Genomic DNA, 26,675 nt, shown 5'->3' on the forward strand with positions numbered 1-26,675 from the left:
CACCACCTCACTGTTGTCATGAAGGGTAATATTAGCTATGAGAACCAAAATCGTTCTTTCAATAGAAATTTGGACTAGTGGAATTTCAATGAATTGCAGTTTGTTACTTCTGTATTTGCTTCACGATAGGATGCCACTTGGGGGAGGATGCCACTTGGAACTCAGCATTTTTATAGCCCTAATGATTACTCCAGTTGATAAACTGAGCACATAAGAATGGAGATTGAGGTAAATTTACTTTTATATTCGCACATTTGTGAATTTTAACGGTCCCTTGTTTGGGGACACTACACTACTTTAAATATATTCAGTCTGAAATCACATGTAAGTATGACTTCAAAACAACATTAGCACTATTTGTTTGACTGTGAGCAATGTTGTTTGTTAGTCATTGGCTGCTACTATTCAGAAATTTCTACAAAACTTCTGAAATTATGAGGGAGAATGTGCGAATACAAAACCAATTTTCCTTCAATGAAACTTTCTAGCAGTTCTAAACCATTGTTCTGGAGTTCTAGCATCTCTGAAACCTTCTCACAACCAATGCTTGCAATAAACATGTAGAGCAGTGGTCACCAAACTTGTTCCTGGAGGGCCGGTGTCCTGCAGATTTTAGCACCAACCCTAATCAAACACACCTGAAACAGCTAATCAAGGTCTTACTTGGTATACTTGAAACATCCGGGCAGGTGTGTTGAGGCAAGTTGGAGCTAAACCCTGCAGGGACACCGGCCCTCCAGGACCAGGATTGGTGACCCCTGATGTAGAGGCTCAAGAAAATAAGGCCTGATTACAGCTCCGGACAGATTTGCGTGTATTTTGAAATATTACACAACTTTTACCTGCTGCTGATTTATTTTCTTGCTATACTGCACAATGAACAGGCAAACGATTAAGAAAACACAGAAAACAAAAAACCTACCTGATATGTGAACGAATCGCACTCAACACTGATCAGCGCAATTGATTTAGCTCAGGTCCAGGTTAACTCTACTCAGTTTCAATTTAGAAAAAAAGCGATTTTTAAGTGAGTAATTAACAGGGTGAAATTCGGTGTCTGCATCTATAATGTACGTGGACAGCGCTGTTATCTTATTTGAGCAGGTCTGCACTTGGCACTGCTCTCTAATTACCATATTCATGAAGTAAACAACCATTGACTTGAAGCTAATGCAGGACATGCTTAATGCATTCATGTAAATAATGGAGTTCACTTCTTTTACCAAACATTCCAATCATAAGATAATATAGTGATGATGATTCGTTCCTTAAAGGGATAGTACTCTCTGAGTTATCTAACATATCTTCATTTGCGTTCTGAATATGAATGAAGATATCAGGGGTTTGAAATGACCTGAGGGTGAACAGCGAATCCTTCATGCGCATGGTCAGTCTAGTCAAGCCAATCACAGCTGACGATGAATTAGAGCAGAACACTGCAATGAGAAAAATTAAGAATGTTTTATTTTCCCTCCAAAATACATGGCTGAGCGCATACATCAAGGGCAATTTGGTTTATTTCACTGCATCTTTCCAGTGTCAATCTCTTGCATTCCTGATGGTTTACTTTACACACCTGACTAAGGTTATCACAATAGTAAAGTTTTTAAAAAATGTACACTACTCGCTAACATTTAAGCATGTTCTTAAACAGCGCTGATTTGCCATTGTGTTCACATGCTCAACAGAAATGACTGTGATTGGCTGTGAAGGTCATCAGTTCACCAAACTCACTGTTTACTGCGAGTAACCACAGATACAGGGACACTGGAGCATTTCAGTCATGTCAATCAGCTGGTTTGTCTATAAGCTGATATGCAAGTGATCCGCTGATGAATAACTATCCGTTTAGCAGCGGTGAGTTTGATGACTTCATAGCCAATCACAGTCATTTCTGTTGAGTAAGTGAAACACAATGGCAAATCAGTGCTGTTTAAACATTCACTCAAATGTTTGTGGGAAATGGACGGGTTTTTTTTTTTCAGTACCGAATTCCAGTATCATGACAACCCTACACATGACAGGCCAAAATTATGTGCAGCCTCAGGTGTGTTTGCCAGATAAATGCTGCAATCCAGCTCTTAAAGCAGTGTGCTTGTGTCTGTTGTGGGTTTCTGTAACGTTTGGTGCTGCTGAATTAATGAAATTAACAGATTGTGTTTTGCATTGATGGAAAGTGCTCATTTCTCTTTTCCAGGCCGCAGTCAGACATGACGGTGGAATCACTGGCTGCAGACATTCTGAAGAGCATCGGGTCACACACTGAAACTCTCTCTCCTGGTATTTAATGTGTATCTGTGAAGTTTTTTATATTAGAAGGAATGTAATATTTAAAAATAAAGACGTCCACAAGTTTGGATAAATTTAAAGTCCATTTTATTTAGCCAAGTCTCCAACCAACAAATCGCAGGCTACAATAATTAGGGGTTCTTTTCAAAAACCTTTCTAAAGCTACCATCAAAAAAAAAATAATCATAATAGATCAAGACAGTAAAGTAAAATCAAACGAGAACTGAAAAGTAAAAATAAAAAATGAAAGCAAAACTGGCCCCAACTGATTGCAAACCCTTTGGAACATTTGTGATTTCATTAAAGCAAGAGAGCTGATATTTGGACTTCTCCAATTCTTGGTTTTATACAAAAGCTACACAATGTTACATTTGATAAGAATACAATTCAACTGATTAATTAGTGTTCTACACCATAAAGTCGATAAAATCTTGATGGATCATTACCACTAGAACTCAACACTATGAGAGAGAAAGAGAGACAGTCGAAAGGAATACAAAGTTCTGCAAAATAAAAAGACGAGTATCATAAAGCAAGCTAGATAAGTACCATTACAGACCCAGATATCCTTTGAAAAATAAAAAGTAAGAAAAAATCAAATAAAAGTACAGGCAAGGCTAAGGTTGAAAACTCCATCTTAGGATTTGCTTCTTTTTTTTTTTGGGCTTTCTTTCTTCTGTCAATCACACCAAAAATTCTGACCGGCTAGGATCAGAACCAAACGTTTTACTTCCACGTGTTCCCATAGGAAACTCAGCTTGTATTAGTGTGTCAGGCACTTTCAGAGAAACTAGCCCACTCTCTCTTGAGCCCGCTCAGCAACTCTACAGGCCAAAATCACAATGCAGGTTCATTCAGATCAGACGATACAGCTGCAGCAGAGAGAAAAAGAGAGAGGGGGGACAAACAACAGATTAGAATCCCATTAAACACACACACACACACACACACTAGCTCGTGTAATGAATTGAGAAGCAGCTCAGATTAGTTCTGCTACTGGGTGCGTGCTGCTTTACACTCTACTCTCCCACACACGGTGCGCACAGATCAAAGCAACCATTGGCGTGCCTCACCTAAAAAGTCATTGTATTTACAGATCGGTGTCAAACCAGGCCAGCTGATTGCTGTCGCCTGGCGGGAGGCCGTCGATCAGGTCCTGGGTGTGGCCGAGGTCAGGCAGGCCGTCTACGGGGTAATCAGGGCCCGGGTGGTGCCCGGCCATCTCGTGCTCCATCATGGGGTCCATGCCCATGGCGTCCTGCCCATAACCTCCGGAATGGAAGGAGCGGTAGCTTGGGTCTGGAGGACGAGGGGAGTGAATGAGGAGTGAAGGGAGCACACACACACACACAAACGTACGTTAGAGGAAGCATATTAAAAACCAGCACAACCTCAGACCCACCAGACCAGAGTGAACACGCAGCTTCTTTTTGGGTCTATTAAATAATAATATGGCACCCAATCTGCATTGTTCCATTGTAAAAGGCTCAATTTGTATGAATTTTAAATATATTTAAACTATGGATGCTCATGTTAACTAAAAGGATGCATTAACCGATAAATGGTATCAGTTAAAGGTTAGAAATGTACTATTTTGTTTTATTTTGTATTTAAGTTATGTTAAATGTGCAACACATATTTGTTCAAACTCGCCGGGCGGTAACACGTGCAGCTACTGATGTGTTTTGTCAAATAAGCTAAATGTAAAATGTGGACAGAACACTACTGGTCAGTTTGACAGACACGTTGATACTAAACCAGCACTGATTGCCTTTTTCCTGGATCTGAGTCAAACACCTCAGTGTCTTTGCACAAGTGGAGAAAGAAGCTGCAAACTTTCTAAAAATGTAGCTGTTTTTTTTGTAAAGCAGTGGACGAGTAGTAGAATTGGGGTTCTGTCCATCAAAGTGCGCTCCGCAACAGATATAAGTTATGTACAACCAATAAATTAATCTTTTCTTCCATTTGTAAAAGTGTTATTAATAGTTCTTATAACAAATCTATTGTTTAAATAGCCTACATAGGCAAATCTACAAATCAAACTAATCCAATGATTTAGGCCACTTGAATTTTTTTAATTATGATAACTCGCACCAAACTGAGGCTTTCGTTTTATATGCAAATTAATGCAATACTATATGAAAAAACTAAACTAATATACTGTATGCTATAGTAGCCTAGCCTACACCTTTAAATAAGTCAACATATGCGCCTTGTTAGTGTCCAATTATGTGAGTGAGAAAGAAAATGAAAGCACAGAAGCTCTAAGGTAAAACCAGATGCTCAAGATATAATCTTTAAGCTAATGACTTCTATTAAAATTGTTGACAGAGGTTTGTGACATAAGAATTACAGCGGAACATTAATTAAATGCACACTTTCTTTGAAGCGATCGATTTGAGACTGTTATTTTAATTTGACGAAAAAAAATGTATATGTGTGATAGGACTGCATTGTTTTGGTTTGCGTTTTCTTTTCTAGGTTGGGGGCGTGCCTTCAGCGCACTTACTTAAATTCAGTGAGAGTTTGTCGGGCCGCTGTTCATTCACTGTTTGGGCAGCTGTGCTCTAATTTCAGCTGTATGTTTTGTTTTGCATCCATACACTGGTGCTGACGACACTTACCACATCCGTTCACTCAATTTTCACACTGATTGAACATACTGATACTGATGTTTTGATTATTTTATTTTCGATTGTGCTAAATGTATTTTTTTTTTTAAAAATAAATATTCGTTTTGACTATTTCGCCATGTCATCTCCTTTAATGTTGCATCTTTAAACCAGGTGTAACAGTGTGTTTGTGTGATAAAATAAATCAGTATTTTAAAATGCAATATTTCATTTGTCAGACACAAAACAGACATGTCAATTCATTTTGTTTTTAACTAAATACTAATTTAATATAAATCTGACCAGTCAACAGCTAATATTCGATTACCCAGCAGCGGTTGTCGATTGGGAAAATTGACTCAAATGAGCATCCCTAATTTAATCTACATGCCATACTTGAGATTAAACTAAATTTGCCTTTTACTGTAATATTTATAGAAATGAGAATATTTCTGGCAATACGAGTTAAATGCAAATAATCAGTTTACTTTTGACTACAGTATTCATATCTTTGCTCTTAAAAAAAAAAAAAAAAAACGCCCAATTTATATTTGTGAGTGCCTTTTTTCAACAAATTCTTCCACAAATCTCCTTTAGTGCAAAATAAGAAAACAGTTGCAATCTTTTCTAACTGTAAGCCTCGCGTGGTCAAAACCTCATGCCCTTTTCATGGAAAGTGGCGTGTTGGGCTCCAGGCCTGGTGGGTGAAGGCTGATGAAGCAGTGGATTAGTGAACATCACACCCCAACGCTGAGAGCTGATCTCATTTCTGAGAATGATGAACTTACCGTCCTGTCTGTAGCCCAGAGGCTCTCCCTGTGCACCGATATCCAGCCCTAGATCTCCAGTCTGCGTAGCAAAGAAAGAGAAGCACACACTTCAGTTTCTAATTCAACACACACACACACACACACACACACACTGAAACAGTTCCAAGAAAGCTCTCAAACAGCTCGAGGCTCATAAAAACAATAACGCTTTGTTCCAAAGAATCACCTGCCCAGTAAATTCGCAAATATAACACCCACATTTGCTATAACAGCCCCTGTAATGCGCTGGGAATTGATATGCTTAATCTACAGCGGGGCTCAGCGCCAGCGTTGATTGCAGGATTTAGCAGAGATGAGCCCCGTTACCTCGTTCCAGGTCATGGGCTCAGTTCTGAACAGAGAGCTGGTGAGCTCCACAGACAGTCGCTTCTTGTAGTCCTGGGGCTTATCCTCAGACATGCGGAACAGAACTGCAGCAGCGTACGTGGCTGTGGGCGAGAGATAGCAACGTTAGTGTGACCGACAAAAACAGTCCCGCTCACCCCAGACACTGCCTCCAGTGGAAATCTGTGCAGAGCAGCGCTAAACAAATCTGCATAGTGATTTGGATTCGCACTCTGTGGAAAGTTGAACTCGTTTCTTCAAACTTTATCTTATCTTGAGACATCAGGAGTAGAGCTGCAGAATGTATCGCTAAATTAGCGTTATTGCGATATGAGTACATGCGATATAAGTACCGCAGACAGGGTCGTTTATTAAATAGGGCCTTACTATCTTTATCCTGGCAAGAACTAAAAATAAATACTTATGCTGAGAGCAAAACAAGAGAGGAAAAAAAACAATTTGATCCCAGCAACTAGGCTAATTATAGAGCTATTTCAAATCTTTCATTTATGTCTAAAATTAGGGCGGCACGATATTAGAAAAATCTAGAATTGAGATACTTCTTTACTTTGTGATTAAACTTTGCGATATGATCACAATTTCACCAGATGACTTAATCTCTATTTGGAAAGCATTTATAATGTTAGATTGGGATGATTCTGTAAGTGAGTGCATCTTTTGGGGGTGTCCGACTATTTGCAGTTTATTTCTCTATTCGCATGTGTTTTCATGCATTACAATCTACAAAAAAAACTACCAAGATAATGATACAACAAAAATAAATTTACTTGGGTCTAACAGTATTCATGTACAGTAACTGAATGATCAAAATAAAAATGGCTTAATAAAATAAATCGTTGTTAAAAGTCACAAACGCTACACATTCTTGCGCCTGAATGCTTTTAAAATCAATATACAATTCCAAGCATCAAAACCACATGCAGATGATGGATTATTATACAAACTCAACATTGCATATATCCTGCGATGTGTGGGTATTACGAATGATCACATTACAATATTGATACTGAAACAATATGTAGTGCAGTCCTATCTAAAATACTAGAAAAAGTAGTGTCTGGCCATTAATGTTTCTTTCTACAGATGTTTTTGAAGTGTTTCAGTCAGGTTTCAGGCCTCATCATAGTATGACAACTGCTTTAGTGAAAATAACCAACAAAATAACCAACAATTTCTCTTTCTCTTCTGCTGCAGTCCCAGGTTGTATCTTGTTACTAGTTTTACTTGACCTCAGTGCTGCATTCGACACTTTCATTTATTTTTGTCTGAATTAGAACTAATTAAATACAAATATATAAATATAATGGATACAATTGTATAAATATATGTGACCTGTTTATTTTAATATCCTTACGTAAATAAATGATTTGAAAAAGTAGCTAAAAGAAAGAGCATTTTGAAAAATTGTCATCACAATACTTAACATGGCATATTTGAGTATCAAGCAACCCTAATTCGGGAGGCAGCGTCATCATTTTCATATTGATGATTTTTTTTTCCATCTACTGTTCAAGCACACTTACCGACTCCCTCGTTTCTGGAGTGCAGGAGCTCTGTGAGTGGAGCAGTGGCTCCTTCTGCCTCGATGGCTTCTGCCGCCTCCTTATCCTGAGCCAGTTCACACAGCACTCCTGCAGCCACACGCTGGATGTTCTCGATAGGAGAATACAGCAACTGCAGAGACACACACACACACACACACACACACACACACACACACACACACACACACACACACACACACACACACACACACACACACACACACACACACACACACACACACACACACACACACACACACACACACACACACACACACACACATCAGACAAGATGAAACCGACAGCATCTAAATATAGAGCAATCACCCAAATTTGACTTGCATTTTTAAAATTCTTAAAATGAGCGACAGATGGATACAAACATGCAATAAAAAGAATAAAAAAAAGCTAAAATCTATTAAAAGATTACTAGAATGAAAGACAGAACGGCAGGAAGTCAGAATGATAGACAAACGAACAATACACAGAATGACGGGAGAAACTAGGACAAAGGAAGATGACAATGAACAAACAACAGAAGTAGTGCACTGGTTCCTACAATGAGGGAATTACAGACAATTTATAATCAATTAAAAAGAAAATGTTGCAGAATTTGGTGAATCCTGAATGGATAAATGTATCCCTGTACATCCAATCAAGAGGTGGACTAGCATTTTTTATATGTCAGAAGCAGGTTGTGTGGAAATGAACTGCTGTGGTTTGGTTCAATACACTGGAGTATAAAACTGGGTGTTTGTTGTTTGTCTAAATGAGGACATGAACCCATGAAGATGATCTCCGGAGCTGTGTCATATAATTTGAAAATTCCATTTGATAAGCAGCACACAGTTATCTTTATAGCAAAACATCAAAATAAATGTTTGCCTTGACTTGTAACTGTGACAAATACAAGCATAATGCTAGCGTACATGACACCGTTTCTCAAAGCAGTAAAAAAAATTATTATTTTCAGGAATAAAACTAATTGTAATTATCCATTAACTTGAATAATCCATCTAAATATATGCATACCACTGCAATAAACAAACGCTTTTAAAGTGATCGTAAAATAGCTAATAAAAAAGATTTCATTTTTCACTTACTTCATTGATTTTTCATTTATTTATTCAATATATTTTAAAGATATTATATCTTTTTGTTTGATGCCATGTCGGCAACAGGCTATTTTCGATAGCCGATAGGATTAACAAAACAATAGACAAATTGACAACCACAATAGACACATTTCTAGAACAAACAAGCTAACAAATAGAAGACAGACAGACGAAACAATAGACAGAACTAATGAAGAGAGACAGAGACTGACCTGAACAAAGAGTGGAATAGTGTTGAGTCCTCTGATGACGATTCTGTTGTGAATGTCTCTGGCTAGAATGTGCAGAGCTCCAGTGCAGCCCTCCACAATCTCCTCCATACGCACACCCTCCTGAAACACACACCAAAACCGTATTCGCAAGTGCCTTCTCGGAGAAAAACATCTATACCTTATGCATGTGCCAAGTATTAACAATTTTAAAGTTACCCAGAACTTTTTTTGGAAATAGCAACTCACGTTCTTATTATCCAACCAGAAAAATCACCAGGTCTGGCAGGAGCCATTTTAGCTTAGCATAAATCATTAAATCAGATTAGACCATTAGCATCTCGCCCAAAAACTAGTTTTGATAATTGTTCTATTTAAAGCTTGACTCTTGAAAAGTTGCTATTTTTTAGGGCAATATGGCTATGAAATATACTCTCATTCTGGCATGATAAAACATTTTTAAAACTACATATGTTGTTTAAAATGAAAAGACTGATGATTTTAATATTTTTTCTAAAGGTTATTGCACACTAAATCTGAAATTTTCGGCCCTAATTTTTGCATGTAAAAATAAACGGTGTAAAAAAATTTGTTTTTCACTTGTACGGTGGCTCTGAACTAACACCCCTTAAATCCAGATACAAAAAAATAATAATAATAAAAATAATAATTTAAAACCTCTCGATCAAATTAAAAAATATGATTGATGCAACATGATGTTGAATTTATTTTTTAATGTGTGAAAATTATGAACAAAAAAAAAATTCTGCTCCAATTGGCAATAACCTTAATGGAAAAATTATTACGCATCAGACAAGCTTTGCTTAAGTGACAAATTTTTCGCATATGAATACCAAAAAAATAAAAAATAAAAAATTTTGCCAAAAAAGGACAAGACCACCTTATCTTTTCTTTGCTGCTGTTCTATGATATTATACAACGATGTTGTCTAGTTACCTAAATGGGGACTATTTTTTTTACATGCCGTGTAATATCATTGCTCCTGCTGCAGCCATGGTACTGCAGCAAAAATCCTTGATTATTACGCCGGAATGAGAATACAGTTCCTAGACATACTAGACAAGAAAATAGCAACTTAATTTTCCATCAGTACACAATGTAACTACAAAAGATAGAAAACCTTTTAGTTTAAGACGCTAATGGTCTATTCTAATTTAATCTTTCATTCTAAGCTAAAAGTGCACCCGCTAAACAGAAAAAAACTCATGATGAATTTTTATTTAATGCCATGTCAGCAACAGAGGCTATTTTCATGGCAAAAACGTTTCATTAATAAACATATAATTGAAAACAACAATCAAATGAATACATTAATTAAATAAGATTTTTAGCGTTAATACACAATAAAAATTCTAATATTCTAATATAACATTTTTTAAAAGTAATTAGTAAAAGCAGGACAGTCAAGTAGAATGTGTTTTACTGCAAGAGGAATAGCTGAGTGTGCTCTTAACCTTTATTCAAAAAACAAGAGATATCCACTTGTTAGGTCATGATGTATCAGTGACTTATGGAATACTGTTTCCGGCTCCAACCCGCTACTCAATTGAATTGAGAAAATATTTGTTTAACCACACATTAAAGTGAATTTTATATAAAATCAGGGGGTACACATCAGCCTCCAGGCTTGCTGCATCACAAATACCAAAATTTGAACAATTTATAAAAAAATTTATCACTTTCTGCCAATCTGATATTAGGCATGGATGTATATATTGCAATCGTAATTTTCAAAAGTATTACAGCGCTCTGTAAACGTTTATTATTACCATTTGATGAGTCTCCCCATACAGTTCAATACAGCGACTGGAACAGGAAGCCGCTTTGCATAACATCACACTTAACAAGCGGATTCTTCTATGTCCAGAAGACATCTGGTGGAAATCACTTGATCGAGTCTTAAAATGTCTGTTTGAGATTTAAGTTGCATCTCAACAATATATTCTTTTTCAATGTATCCCAATCCTTTTGCCACTTATTAAAAACAAACATTGATAAAAGGTCTCGTCTCCCAAGGAGGAATTTGGCATTTGTTCAACTCTTGCTAGACACTGAAATGAGTCCATTTTCAAAAATAGTAGAGGCTTCAGCCAGTCGATCACATGACCATGACTCACCACAAACTGCTGCTGTGTTCCACCCATGGAGGTGCGTCTCTGAGTGTCCTGATGGGCCCGGACTAGAAGCTGCACCAGGCGAGGAATGGCACCCTGCTCTCGGAGCGGGGCATGGTTGGCGGGGCACAGTGCCAGGTTGCGGATCAGCCCGACTGTAGCCTAGAAAGAATACATCCAATTAAAAAAGGTGTTTAAATAGAAAAAAAAAATTCTGCTCCTCATGAAAACAGTTCAGGAGCAAACCACTAAAAGACACACCTTAATGAGAGGCCAATGTGAAGGAGGGTGGAGCAGTTTGACTACTACAGGCAGTCCATAGTGCAGCCGCACTGCATTCTGGGCCATCTCTGCATCCTGGTGTCTGGATGTGAGGTGACGGAGAGCGCAGATAGCCGGCTCTGTGATATCCTCTCTGTCTCCGGCACGAAGAACGGTGCGCACGAGGGCCTCGATGCCACCCACTTGGCACACCATCATCTTGTTTTTGTAGTTGTTGCAGGTCAGGTTGGACAGGATTCCAGCAGCACACGTCACCACGTTGATGTCATCTGACCCGAGCAACTGCACCAGGGTGCCCAAGAGCCCCTCCATGCCCTCCTGTAAATCAGAACAATCCAGAGGTGAGACGCATTACTCAATCCACAGTCTGCATCCATCAACTCCATCCAGTTTTTTTTTTTAGTCCAGCACACGACCAGCCACAGCCATTCGTAACAATTTACTACACGTTACATGAGGTTGTAAGCCTACCATGAGTGGGTAAACGGTTAAATACACAATCAACCATTCCAAAATAATGTTCTCATAGTTCAAGAATTGACGCCACAACAACAGCTGGATGAAATGTACACACAGCACAGGCATTACAACCAAATGTAGCATCCGCTCATGCTCCATCGACACGCTTCTGATGTCCTAACTGTGTGGGGGGTCCGAGCTGGCTACAGCCAGAGACCCCCATCACAGACAAAGGCAGGAATGACTGTTACCTGCACATCTACTTCTGCTAAAGACGTCTTCTCCATGGAAACAATGGGGAGACAGAAAGAGAGGGCTCATGTAGGAAGAACAGAAGACAGCGTAAAAGAGCTGAGGGAACGAGAGCTGGACTGAGCGTTACCTGTTTGGTGGCGGCGTCTGACAGATTCCTCAAAGTCCACAAGCAATTCTGTACCAGTCGCTGGCTGGGGTCTGTGAGATGAAGGCCGAGGGCTTGCATGCCACCTGTAAACCAACACAAAGTGTCCATGTTCATACTGTCCATCTGCTATAATACACTAGAGTGTTTATGTATTGCCACATCAGCAACGTATGCCTATTTCATAGATGAACACAGACTACATAATATAACATTTACATCCCCTAGACACTATAAAGCACATGACTACAAGTTAATTATGTTTATATATAATAACTTTAACAGATAAAATCTATTAGTCACTAGTTAATCAGTTAAAATCAATAGTAACTAATAAAGTTATGGTGCAAATCCGCAAATAATTATTATTTCAAATATAAATTAAATAATTGCATAAAAACTTCCAAGTACTTGTGTTCAAACTTCATATTACAATAACAATTGCCACAAAAAAACGATTATTTGACTCACCAGCCTCCACAATGGCAGGTTTGTTACTGGAGCACACTGACAACACCTTGAGCACTCGACTGGTCGTCCATAACAGCTTCTCATAGGTGTATGTCCTCATGATGTTGACCAAAGCCTGTGGGCCTCCGCTGGCCAGAATGATAAGCTGAAAACAGAAGGCAAGATACATGATTGAGGTGAAAAAGCTGCTCCAAACATCACTGAGCATGCAAAGTTTGGTACTTTTAACATGTATTTGAATATGCAACATGAACTTTTGCTACAACCATATGGATATGTGATCATTCTTAGACGAAACTGATTAGCTCTACACACATGCACAAACAAGACCGGCAGCAATTTAAAGTGATAGCTCACCCAAAAATGATAATCATGTTATTTACACACTTGATTAAAACCTAGCTAACTTCTGTAAAAGACAGAGGATATTTTGAACAATGCTAAACACCTGTAATTATTGACTTCATAGTATTTATTTTTTTGACTATGGAAGTTAAAGGTTTTCAGCTCTCTTTAATATATCTTCAACAAATGTTAAAAAAAATAAATCCATAAAGGTTTAAAACCACATGAGGGTGAGAATTTTCACTTTTTGTGAACTTTCCTTTTAAATACCACAATTAACTATTGTCATATAGTACATCCAGGATGCACTTACAGGGGGTTGGGGGAGTTGACCCCCTTAACTTAACGCTTGACCCCACTGAAAGAGCTCAAAACAAGATGTATGGAAAGGAAGGGTCAGCCCTTTTAGTGAGAAATAGTTCACACTGATCTGCCTTTTAAATGATAATGTTAATAATTACAATAACAGATAATATAAATATACATTTGACCATCCCTATCTGCTTGTTAAGTCGTGACGAATCGTTAACATATGGAACACTGTTAGATTATGCAGATCTAGAGCACCAATGGACATCGTTAGTGTTCACAAGACACTTTTAGGTAAATTGGTGTTGATATAAACTAGGCATGGGTCGGTATTAGATTCTGACTGTATAATAACCTTGCATTATAATATCACGGTATCATAGTGTTGTTACTGCTGCTCTAAAAAAGTTATTTTTAAAAGTCTGAGTTTAAAAAAAAAAACCTTTTCCCCTCTTAACTCAATAAATTTTATTTTGAGAAACATTTGAAATATTTTGGAGCAGTAATCATGTCCGGCTAAAAAATTCAAATAAATCATTGACTTCAGCTGTCGTTTCAAAAACACCACTCGAAAAAGGCATATTTTCTGCTGGAGATACTGTTGTCTTAAAAATAAACAAAAAAAAGACGTAAAAAATATTTTGCATTTACCATAGGAATGGTATAACAGAAAATGTTTGTGGTTTTAAAACTTTTTCCAAACCTTGAAACCGGTTATCGTCCCATGCTTAGTATCAACATATAGCCTAAAATACAGTAAAATTAGATGCATAGTTTGACCTCCAGTAACTCCTGAAATAATTAAGAGGATACTGTAGGTCAGACAGTAAATATCCCTCAAAACACTGATCACTTAAATACGTTTTAATAAATAACAAATTAGATGTAATTTAATTAAAAATATAAATGACTGCAGCTTGTATGGCACAAACTACAGTAACATTAACAAAAAAGTTGACGCCTCTAATCGTCAATGTTTAATTTGCACACTGAGTACATCCCTAGTGCCAACATCAAGGAGCAAATCAAAAACAAATCCAAATTTAGCACAGGTATTTAGTTTTAGTTTGAGATTTTTGAAGAAAAAACAAAACAAAACATTCTTGTGTGAAGATGTTCCAGTATCCAGCAGTGTTGTTCTTATTAAGAAGTTTTTGCTTCTTACTTTGCTTTCCTGATTGCCGTATGCCAGAATCTGAAGGCAGTCTGTCGTGATGGCGAGGAATTTGACGTTTGTTTTGTTTAACAAGGCCACCATTTTCTGCAGGCCTCCGGCCAGTCGAACAGCCATCTTGGCTCCTTCTTGGTGCAGTAGCAGGTTGTGTAGAGTCGTAATAGCGTAAAACAGCACAGAGTCCACAGGGGAGCTGAAGAGACCACAGCAATATTAATTAGAGGCAAAGTACAGATAAATAACAGGGTTCAAGCTTAAGCACACAGAGCAGGTCTCTGTATGACTCAGCCTGGTGGGCCTTGAATTATTACTATCTAAAACTGCCCTCATTCAAATGTTTATACAGGATGTTAGCAGGGTCTTAATGAGTATTGAAAGTTTATCAATCAATAATATTGAAACTGAAGGCCCTTAAAGTAAGCCTTAAATGCTATTTTGTGATTACAATGCATAGTTTTATGCTAAAGTCTGCATGAATTTAATCTGCAAATATTGAGATGCTGTGTAGTTTATGAAATTGATAAAGTCCTGCCAGATTTGATAGCATCTTGCTTTGTTTACAGTAGTAACCAAGGCAATACTGTTATTTCTGCTGTTCCATTACAGGATATCTGCAGGTTTCATCGAGTCAAATTTAAGACTTTTATGGCCCCCTTAAGACCATTAAGAATAAAATATTAAGACTTATGCAGCGTTAAGATTTTTTTTTCTAATGACCCGGTATTACCATGAGTAATGGTGTAATTGTTTTTTTTTTTTTTTTACTCCGATTAGGACATTTATTTGTGGAAGTTGCTGTAAAAATGTCTAACAGCTGTTGTGAATCGGAACTCTTTGCAATAAAAACTTGTATACATACATAAATACAAATAAGGTTTTATTTAGATGTATTGTTGGTGATTGGATGGTTGTCAGCCCAATTGAGTAGCTTTGGACAAACTTGGACAATGCAAAACAATGACCCCTTTAAAATGATTTAAGACCCCCAAGACAATATTTCAGTGAATTTAAGACTTTTTAAAGCCTAAAATTTTGTTTTTGAAAATTAATATTTTTAAAGGGCACCTATTTTATCCCTTTTACAAGATGTAAGATAAGCCTTTGGTGTCTCCAGAATGTGTCTGTAATGTTTCAGCTCAAAATACCCATCAGATAATTTATTCACTCCAGAATCTGCCCATTTTGGTGTCTGAATACGGTGTAGCTGTTTTATTAGCCTGTGGCTTTAAATGCAAATGAGTTGCTTCTGCACGCCCACCATTTTCACTTGTGTGTCGGCTTTATTTCATTGTGCAGTCATTGATAGAGACAGACATGGATGCAGCTGGAATACAGCTCATTAGTCAAAAATACCAAGTTTGTTTCATGTATTTGTAGTGGACTTTATTCAAGCCTTTCTGAAACGATGAGTCACACACACATGCCAGTTGCAGTACACACACATATTAGCGTTTAATGACACCATGCAGCCATGGTGATTATAGCGGTATTACTGTTTTTATAACAAGCACGCTCCTTTTAAAACATTTTAAACTCATAAAAATCACAGTGTCTGTCAATCAATTGATGGGTGGGGACTGAACCACCAACTTATCCAGCGAATGTTTTACGCAGGTGATGCCATTCCAGCTGCAACCCATCACTGGGAAACATCCATACACACTCTTTCAAACACATGTACTACGGACAATTTAAGGTTACCCAATTCACCTATACCACATGTTTTTGGACTTGTGGGGAAAACCGAAGCACTAGGAGGAAAACCACACGAACACGGGGGGAACATGCAAACTCCACATAGAAATGCCAACTGACCCAGCTGGGGCTCCAACCAGTGACCTTCTTGCTGTGAGGCAATTGTGCTACCCACTGCGCCATTATGCTGCCACACATGGCCATGACCGCAATAATTTTTGGTGATGCAATATATATCGCCCATACATAAAGAACATTTTAGCTGATGGCGCAACATCTCTATCTCTACTGGAGGTGTCAGTATGGTTAAAAAAAAAAACACTGTAGTATTTACTATAAATTACGATAGCATACATTCATGAGCGTGTCGAACAACTGAAAATAGATCTGTCACAATTTTTTAGTTCTTTGTACATTTTTGTTAACATTTATTATTTATTATTTGCTTAAGATGTTACATTTTCACATTCACATTTCCAATGCCTAATTAATAAATTGTTAAAATGACTAATTAAATGTAATTAAATATTATGTGTTCTTTGGTAAAGTGTTCTTGCATTACGATATAATATTGTCATTCTGGCATTATATAACGAGTGGCATAAAATGGTCTTAAAACAACAATATATTGTTTATATTTTAGTGCAATAGATATCTTGGCAGGCCTACTCTTTCTTATGAACCTTTCATGTAATAAGGTAAAACTGCAATCAGTATTTAGTAAATAGGGTCTTAAAATGTGTTGAAAGTCTAAATTGTAAGTTCTTAATAGGTATTGAATTCTACTTTGATTACTGTATATATTTTGTCAGTTGGCTTGAAAACAGAGAGAACTAACCCGAGCATTTTGACGAGGGCAGGGATGCCTCCTGATTTAAAGATGGCAAGCAGTCCTTCTCTGTGGTGGGAAAGATTGTGTAGGGTGCCAGAGGTGCAACGGGCTGTTTCTACATCATTAGTGTTCTGCATGGTCCTCACAATGGCCGATACCATCTGTGGGGAGCGCATGATGGCGTGACGAGAGGCCTCCTTCTTGGAGAGCTGGTGCACCATCACAGCTGCCTTATTAACCACCACCTGATGAGGATAGAAGAACATCCATTAGTGCATCTGATGGCGTCACAGAATTAGCCGTTTCTGATCATCAGTACTGGTTCCAACCTGATCCTCGTCGTTCAGTAGTTTGGTGAGCTCTGGAATGGCACGAGTGGCCAGCTCTGCGTCGTCCTGGTAGTTGATGAGGTTGACCACGGCATGTTTGAGCATCTGCGAGGGCTCAGCCAGGCGCTGGACATTGGTGGGATGCGCAGAGTCGAACTGTGTGGAAGGTATCTGCATGCCCTCATCGAGAGTCTCCGGGAACATGGCCGCCCGGACTCTCTGGGCTCTGGTCATGGCGTATTGACCATCGATGTCTACAGAGAACACAGTACTAGATTAAGAAACTTGCTTTTACACAGTCAATAAAAAAAAACATCTATAAATGCTTTAAAAATATCAAGCAATAGTTAATCCCATATAGAAAAGAAGCCAGAATAATGAGAAATTGTCTCCTGATTGCTTTGAATCACCTAATGTGATGCATATTAGTGTTTAAATAAACAGGTTTGACTCAATATTAAAGGGATAATTCATCTAAAACTGCAAGTTGAAAATTTACTCATCCTTAAATGGGTTCTATGATACATTTGATGGTTTTATTTTTCTGTTGAACACAAAAGATTTCAACATTGTTAGAAACCTGTAATCACTGACTTCCGTAGTATCTTTTTTTTTTGTTCTATTACGGATGTCAATGGTTTCTGGTTTCCAACATCATCCAAAGCTACTTCTTTTGTGTTTAACAAAAAAAAAGAAACTCAAACAGGTTTGTGGCAAGTAAAAGATGACTAAATAATGGCAGAATTTTCAGTTTTGAATGAACCATCCCTTTAAGTAAACAGAATACTTATTTTCCTACACATTTAATTCTCAGATATTCACTAAAGCAACAGAATGGCCACACACCTGCTACTTGCTCTTGGTTGAAGGACTGGTTGAAGCCCTGCTCCCACTCATAAAGCACCTGATTATCCACATCGTCATCCTCCGGGTTGCCTTTGCCACTCAGGGACGGGGCAGTAGTTGTGGCCCCAGAGTGGATTCCTGAGTCCAGGTAAGACTGTTGCTGCCAATGGCTGACTGCAGCCTTGCGATCCGGATCCATGGCCATTTCCAGCTCCATCAAGTCAGCTGCACATAAAAAAATGGATAACCCGTCACTTTAACCAATTTAAGTTTTTAAAACGGTGAAAAAAAAATGTAAAGGGAACTTACACTGGGTAGCCATGATTTTCTCACAGCCGGGCACAGCTTACTAATCTGAAACACACACACACACAGAGCAACATGGTTAATCAAACAGCGCCAACTCTCTCAACTCCATCTCTCTCTCACGCACAAACACATTCCAGAGAGGTCCAGCGTTCAGCACACAAGCCCCAGTGTTCAGGCTGAATGCTCCCTGTCTCCCAACCTGACTGCAGCTGGGATGAAAGAGGGAGGCCGGATGTGCCACACCACGCACACAAAATATTATCCGCAGGTCTCTCAATATCCTCCCGGAAACACTCACAGAGAACAATAAACAGTGCAACAAAATCAAAGTCTTTCTGAAAACTCAAAAGCTGACTGAGAAGTTGTAACATCGTCTTATTTACACTGCTATAATGTTTATCAGCCAATTGAAACATTAAAAAATTAAGATCTGACTGCAAAACATCGTTTGATTGGTCAATATGATTGACAAGAAGGTAATATTTACAACCAAGCTGATACAGATGAGGTTGAGAAATGCAAACAATAAATTGCATATAGCATTTCAAAAGCATTACATCAGAAATTGAGAAAAAACACATGTTTAATAATATTCAAAAGAAATAAAATAGTCTAAATCAAATGAAATCATGATTTTAAAAAGCCTCATGAATCAATGTTTTTCTAGCCAGAAAAAAACAACAACCTGGGATCATTCCATGAGAACTACGATGATAAAGCTTGAGCTATTAGCATCGCTCCAACCATCCATCTCCTCCTCCAAGCAGGGAGGCTTCTTAACACAGTCACTAGCAACAGAAGTTTATATGACCTTCAGTATGGTGCTCAGCCAGAATCCCCACCATCACAACAGTGTCAATATGCGCATGACATTCCTTGCCAATTGGCCATCAGCAGTTAACACCTACTGAAGCCATTCTGAATTCAGTGTCTGGGTCTGGGGGGCCCCGGCCTCCTTTCCTTTTGTGAGGCCTCCTCTAGAATTAGCATAACACAAGGCCTGAGTCCACCTCCTTTATTCAGACGTACAACACCCTTTCTCCAAGTCAGCAGGCAGAATGCGAGCCCTCTCAGAGCTGTCCAACATCCACACGTAGCCTTGAGAGCGAAACTGGCTGCCCGAGTCTCCCTATTGTGTCGGCAAGCGAAACATACTGTTCCTCTCAGTCAAACGACTCTTACAAAACACAAACATGTTGCAGCATGTGGAAAGGTCAACCGGCAGAACGTTTCAGCGAGGTCTTGTCAACATTTAGCGGTTCCTGTTCAAGAGCTGTTATTCCATGCGCAACACCACCGCAGGAGGTTTAGCATTATGAAGTAGCAAGGTCTTGGCAATTATTCAAAGAAATATAACTTTTCTTGTGCGTTCAGCTCTATAGTTTCTCTCTCACACAGTTCTTGCAAGGATTTGGCTCTTGAACGCAGACTCAAGTTCAGAAGCTGAATTAGGTCAAGTAAGGAAAGGCTAGACTGGAATACAGATGTGTGGTGCAGATAAACAGGCATATTGGGGTTCTGAATTTATAAGTAATTTAGATTCTTATTCAATTAGATATTATCTAAAAGATTTAAACTAAATTTCCTAAAAGTAGGGCTGGGCTGATAAACGGCATTATATCGAATCGCAATAACATTATTTTCAACAACAATGATAACCTCTGGACTTATTTTTTTACTCTATATTGATCTAAGAGCCAATCACACAGCAGAAACATGCAACAATGGGAATCTAGAAGTGTGTTGATATTAGACCGAATTTTCAGCTGCCGAATATTATCCCTCACTGAAAATGGTATTTAATGGACTGTCTAATTTTCATGGCTTCGGTCATTGTTGGGATACTTTTTTATTTAATATAAAAGCATTAACATATATAGTTATTATTCAATATGGAAAATAATTCATCGTGACTGCAATTTTGCCACATCTCTCGACCCTACCTGAAAGATATAAATATCTAAAAGATTTTAAATAAATGATTCTTTTAATTAAATATGGACGCAATAACAACTGATATTGAAATATATATCGTTATTGTTCAGTATGGAAAATAATTAATCAATATTGATATTTGCCATATCGCCGAGCCCTACCGAAAATCTATAAATATCTAAAAGGTTTTTGATAATTTACAACTAATTTTTTATTAGGATTTTTATGTATATATCTGAATGCCACAAAAAATAAATAAATGGACCAACCATAAAATAAAAAGATTGCCAGAGTGCAAATTACTAAGGCTGGACTGACTATTTAAATAGATTGCTCATATCAAGTGTTCATCTTGAAATCTTAATAATTTTGATGATCTTGAATTCCAATTAAAATTTTTTTAGTCTGTGCAAATATTTTAGATGATGTTAGACCAAAAAAACATTTTTAATTCTTTATTCTCTATTTTAGTCTTGATAAGACATTCTTATAGTTGCATCACAAATTAAGAATCCAAACAAATGCTGAAGGAAACGTTATGAAATAATTAAGCTATACTGGTTATTTACAATAACTGGGCAATGAGCAATTACTTGACCTAAAATTAACTAATGTAGTTGTCTTATTTAAGTTACGAACACTAAACCATTTAAGAAAATGCAACTTACATAATAAGTTGCATTTACATAATATTTCATACTACAGCAACTACTTACCAGAATTCCAATGATTAAATGATTTCACTATTAAGCGCAGTTTAATTTATCATGGTTAATTATTCATAACGGCTACTTAACACAGCGTTTCTGCCCGGAACAAAACGGCAATTAAAAAGTTATTCCAACTTTGCAGAGCTTGTACACAGAGGCTAATACCCATGCACAAAGGATTAACTATGGCTGAGGCTATTAACTAAGAGCCATTCACATGTTGCGCACAAGTTCGTCATTTCCAATGCAAAAATTGGGAGCAACGTGCAAACAGTGTGATGCAATCACGCTTTCCAGGCGCACCTAGTTGAAAGAATGTTGTGAGCACACCGTGAGTCCCGTGACAAGAACTAAACTGATTAGCTTCACACTTTTTATGGAATATATACCATTTCTACTCCAGAAAAAATACTAAATAAAAATACCAAACAATTTTGTAATGTAGTTGATCAAAAGTGCCTTTCAGACAGCGGTTTAGCAGTGTTTGACTTCATTTGTTCTTTGAAATATTAGGCCAATATGTTGCTTATACTTTTATTCTTATTTTTATTTGTTTATTGTTCTGTCATTTATTTTCAGTGTAAAATTATTACTCGTTTAAATGCCAAAAAAGTCCACTTATTTTTAAATCCAAGGACAGATTGACTATTGTTTATTTTTTCTATTATTATTTTGTACTGTAATAATTAGTTACTGAGCAGCAATGAAGAACACTTTAAAATATGAGGAGTTTCCACTTTATTCTCTAAACTAGTAGCATTTTGAAATTATCAAATGCATAATCGTGATAACCGTGATTATTCCTCTGACTTTAAACATACAACCAAAATCTATAATCTTTGCATCCCTACTAATTACATGTTTATATATTTCATTAAAAATGCATTGGTGTAAAACAATCATCATATCATTAACAATTTGATAAAAAAGTGCCCAATGTGCAATTTAATTATACTGTGTTCATTATCAAATCAATTTTATTTTTGTTTCTTGGGTAAATAAAATCTTTGGCATTTCAGGAAGAACAAGATTTCAATGCATCGCTTCAACAAAATATTTAATCCGACACTGCACTGCAGCTCGACAGGAAACCAAAGGCAGGTAGTGTTGTGAATGCATTAGTTTTACGAATGGAAATCTCACCTGGACCGACACAGGTGCCAAAACAAATCCCCGGTCCAGGAGGAGAACGGAACTGACACACCAAAGCGCACGCACACACAAAATATCTCTCAATTCTGTGCAGCTCTGAGTCAACACAGCCAAAATGACACGGTCAGCTCTTATTTCATATATATTTGGCAATAACGAGGACAGTTCCTCTAGGAGGCAGCTGTCAGTATTCTGAATGCAGAGCATGGAAAGTGTGTTTGATAAGGCGATGTGTAAAACAGTGCTGCTGTGGCTCTCCGCCTGGGGCTGCCGAGAGTTTCACAGCAGTCAGCCAGTCACTCGATCTACGGTTCACAACATCTGGAGTCAATTGGAGAGATAAACCCAGCAGCATACAGGCCTTAACCCCCCTGCGGTATTACTGCTCTCTTTCGCACGCAACATGAGGTGCCAACTGAGCCTCAGCCTCCAAGAAATCCCACACACAAGCTTCACTTAAACAGTGCTATTGCTTGCAGTCAATCGAGATGATGCATGGAAATAAGTCCTCACAAACCACTGCCGGTTCACTCGTGAGGTCATGTTGGATGTATTTAGATGATCAATTTTCCTTGCCAAAGCTCAAGCGTTGGGTTTTACAATCATGCGAATGGAATAAAATGGTAAAAACAACAGCCTCTGGATGAGCTCTTTTGAATTGGTCTCTTGCTGGTTTCTTTAGTTCACAGACAGGCTGGTTTGAGCATGAAGAATCCATGGGTGTTTTATTATCCCCATGCCCGGCCTTCACAAACATCTGAAACCAATCTCAATGTTTTGGTACCTCTGCCAGGTGGATCATGGGTGGAGATGGCCACATAGGAAACGGAGTGGAAAGTTCTATCTTTCCTAACTCGAACAATGAACTGCACCCAAGTACTCATTATTCAAAGTCTGAATTTGACTCCCAACCTGACACACACACACACACAAATCTGTGTTACGCACAGCATAAGTAAAACTTAAGCATTCTTCAGAGTCAGCATTTCAAGTAAAAGCTAACGTCTGCATTATAAAACAATAGCCTGAACCAAATTCATCATTTTTCCATCATTACAGCACATCCAGATTTATAAATATCTCTAACCATAGTTGTAACATGCATAGTTAATTCAATATGCACCGCATATGCATGCACACAGCTTCGCATCAAAGTACACAACTAAATATACTGAAACAGACCAAAAACAACTTCTTCAAAATCCTGCACCCATTCCATCCTCCATGACAGGCTCATCCACAGAAACCCGAGGAGGCTTGAGAAGACGAAGGCATTTGTTTGTAATCCTTGGCATTCAGACAGCATGTGAATTTAAATACCACCCAAATGGCTCAGGCTAAGTGCCTGTTGTGACCAGGGGCATGGCAGCTTAGATGGCGATTTCAACACCCGCATTCAATTTCAGAAATCTGCCTATTGTGCGGAGCATTTCAAAAGATCTCAGTTTTGCTTGCTCCGAGGAACATCCTATACTACCCGTCTGCTCCAAATGTGTCAACCGTGATGAGAGATGCTGTAAAAGTCTGCACACATTCACACGTATACATCAGAATACATTGCGTATTGTGTACTGCGACTGCAAAACACACTGCATTTCCTGTATAACACAGAAACTTAAAAGTAAACAGAGATGAAGAGCATTATGTGTATATACTATGAACATAGACTCTATTTATTAAGACACTTACATAGACACTTTATTAAAAGAAAACTACAATATTAAAGACTTGTAAAAGTGCTGGCACTTGAAAATGTACAGCCCAAAAAGCATTTTATTAACTCTGATATCAATTATAGTCATTTAAAAAAAAGAAAACATTAACATTATCTTTTAAAAGGCTTTTAAACACTTTTTTTTAGTAAATATTGAAAATTACCCACTGAATTTGGTCAAATCTACTTAAGCTCTACTTTTCAAAATAGCGATAACCTGAAAAACAACATTACACACTACTTGACAGTCAATCATAGCCTCAATCCACAAAATAACACTTAATTAACACATTTACCAACACAAATGTGCATTTAATTTAATGTTAAGACTCAGCAAAAATGAAAGTAACATAAAAACAAGCTTTTTTTGGCATTGTGGATCTATTTACTTGAACATACCAAAACTCAGCCATAAAGTCTCATGTCTATGCATACTGCCTCAAGTTTTACTTTGTATCAGTGGTGAAGAATAAGGCACATATGGTTAGGTTTTCTTTTTAAGCCACGTAAATCATTAACAAATCAACTCCCAGTTGTGCTTACAGGGGCAGCTTGTTCTGTGCCAACAAAAATAAACCCCTTTAGCATCAAATGCAAACCCACATCTTTGCAGAAAATAAGGCAGTGTATTAAAAAGGCATTTGAGAATGTTAAATGCTTACTAATAATGAATTTAACTATGATGAACTCACTGTTAAAGAGTTTGGGAGTGATGTTTAATGGGGTATGCGCCCGTCCGCAAAGCCCGTGTGCGCGCAGAGATGATCCCCACCCCCATCAGCACGAGCTCCAGCAGAGTCAGATTTCACTCAGGCTCCTCCTCGACTTCCTCTCAACGGCCAAACACTTTAAATGCCTTTGTTTGTTTCTTACTCAGAAACTTATAAATGGGTCATATTTACGGTATTTAACCACGCACGAATTTACTGATTTGATTAGTGGCTGCAACTCAATGTAATACCGCCGTGTCACGCATGTGTGCCAAAAACACGTTACCTCAAACTTATTCTTCAAATTTAAGTCAACGTTAGTTTAAGGAAATGAAAAAGTCCAGGGTTTAACAACGTTAGATACACAAACGACGAGTGTAAAGGGAAAACAATCAGCTAACGTTAGTATATATCACGTTAATGTTAGTTAACCACAGACCAACTTTGAATCTATAGCCACCCAACCGACTATTCGGAATAACGTTAACCTTAGAGGTTTGATATTGCGGAATTTAACATTAGCAAAACATCTTATCTAGTGATTGAGTTTTAAATACATTTCGTTTAGGATGTAATCATGAAAAAGGTGGAGTTTGCAGATGATTTTAGGTGGTCGCCACAAAACACTTTTCCACCCTTAAATGCTAACCAGGCTAGCACCAAAAACACCACATTTCTCAACTCGGAGATCAAAACATACCATTACAGATTTATTAAAACACGTACAATGTTACAGTCGAGAAAATCCGCCATCATACGAGTGGAAATAGATGTAGTTTGGTCGTGATTTTGCCGTAATATTTCCGCTGGTTGATCACCTCATTCCCCCACAGCTGCAGAGAGACATTCTCTCCTAACATTCCATACAAAATAAGCAACCGAACACTTTATCGGCAAACCCGCTTACCTGTGTCAAAAGCTGTATATTCCTGTTTCGTTTTTCAGCACGTAAAACGCGAATAATGGCGACAATCCGTTGAGAAAATGTGAGAGAACAACCCGCAGCGCGCGGCAGCTCCTGCTGAGAGTGAATGTGTGCGCGAGAACTCCGCGCTCGCGCAGCAGCAGCACACAGGGAAAGATGGCGTCACTCCATATGTGCGCGAGCCATTATAAAAACTCCTACCCATACCATATCCTGCCGCCTTGAGGGAAACTAGATCCCGTACCACTGGATATCTACAGTAAATGAACCAACAGCTATTTCCTTACACAACAATGACTTAGAGATATAAATCCAAGCAGCACTGAAGACGGCTGCACGCTGAAAGACTGAAATGTGGTCACATTTCGGAAGGATGTAAAATCAGGATTGGTGCGTAGGAATACACACGCTCCGCTGCTGTGGTGCGGCAAGGGACGCACCTATTCATTAAGTTTTATGACTATCGCAATAAAGAGTGTGTTGACGCGACGAGATAACCAGCATAAACAATTGTTTTTATAAAACATTATTTCTTCGAGGAAATTATTATTTGTAAACCTCCCCGAAAAAAAACGCGAGCCGATGTGGGCTTGGGGTTTAGGTTTTGGAGGCGGAGGAAGTTTTTCCATCTCTCTCCCCGTTGAACAATGCGGCGAGGATCGGAAAACTACTGGATCAAACTACCGTCTAGATGTTTTACTTATATATATACACGCTAAACTGCTTTATTGCATACTGTATTTTATTATAATTAATTAGAAAAGCTCATCGTATTTCCCGGCTGCAGCAAATTGTCCACCAAAGCAAATGGTCGACGTTTCAACATTTCACATGACTGTAACGTTAGTTATATGTGTAATGAACAGTAAACGTGTTGTATTTTATCCCATTTATCCCAAATTAAATTCATGTTGTGACTGTGTGCCTTCATTGTGAAGCTGTCGTGTTGAGACTGGTTCTTACCTCAACTCTTCCCTGAGTTCCCATGGAAAAAAATAG

At 38.0% G+C, this 26,675-nt stretch overlaps 2 protein-coding genes across 11 annotated transcripts in view; one reads left to right on the forward strand and one right to left on the reverse strand.

Moving 5' to 3' along the window:
* Positions 1-3,163, forward strand: part of ulk4 (unc-51 like kinase 4) — a 277,382-nt gene extending 274,219 nt beyond the window's left edge. For all 3 annotated transcript variants that reach the window (XM_087286485.1, XM_087286484.1, XM_087286486.1), the window contains one exon: positions 2,198-3,163. In XM_087286485.1, coding sequence (XP_087142611.1) covers positions 2,198-2,288 — 91 coding nt within the window. In that variant the 3' untranslated portion in view covers positions 2,289-3,163. The remainder of the gene's footprint in view (positions 1-2,197) is intronic.
* On the reverse strand, positions 2,360-26,675 carry ctnnb1 (catenin (cadherin-associated protein), beta 1). 8 transcript variants are annotated; one of them, XM_087285076.1, is made up of 17 exons: positions 26,640-26,675; positions 18,531-18,575; positions 18,222-18,446; positions 17,376-17,629; positions 17,053-17,291; positions 14,511-14,712; positions 12,692-12,836; positions 12,203-12,306; positions 12,072-12,098; positions 11,341-11,679; positions 11,083-11,241; positions 8,948-9,067; positions 7,600-7,750; positions 6,038-6,159; positions 5,690-5,750; positions 3,363-3,588; positions 2,360-3,161 (listed from the first exon to the last, which is right to left on the reverse strand). In XM_087285076.1, exons 2-16 carry the CDS (start codon positions 18,541-18,543, stop codon positions 3,380-3,382), a joined length of 2,370 nt encoding a protein of 789 aa, XP_087141202.1. In that variant the 5' UTR covers positions 18,544-18,575; positions 26,640-26,675; the 3' UTR covers positions 2,360-3,161; positions 3,363-3,379.

Source organism: Danio rerio, chromosome 16 (assembly GCF_052040795.2).
Source record: "Danio rerio strain M-AB ecotype USA chromosome 16, GRCz13ab, whole genome shotgun sequence".
In the NCBI taxonomy this organism is placed as follows: domain Eukaryota; kingdom Metazoa; phylum Chordata; class Actinopteri; order Cypriniformes; family Danionidae; genus Danio; species Danio rerio.

What these genes read in the sequence shown, in the direction of transcription:
- ctnnb1 (XM_087285076.1), bottom strand. An exon ending in TACTGAACGACGAGGATCAG is followed by an intron (nt 17,292 to 17,375) that starts GTTGGAACCAGT and finishes TATCCTCATCAG; the next exon opens with GTGGTGGTTAATAAGGCAGC. An exon ending in TAGCAGAAGTAGATGTGCAG is followed by an intron (nt 11,680 to 12,071) that starts GTAACAGTCATT and finishes TCTGATTTACAG; the next exon opens with GAGGGCATGGAGGGGCTCTT.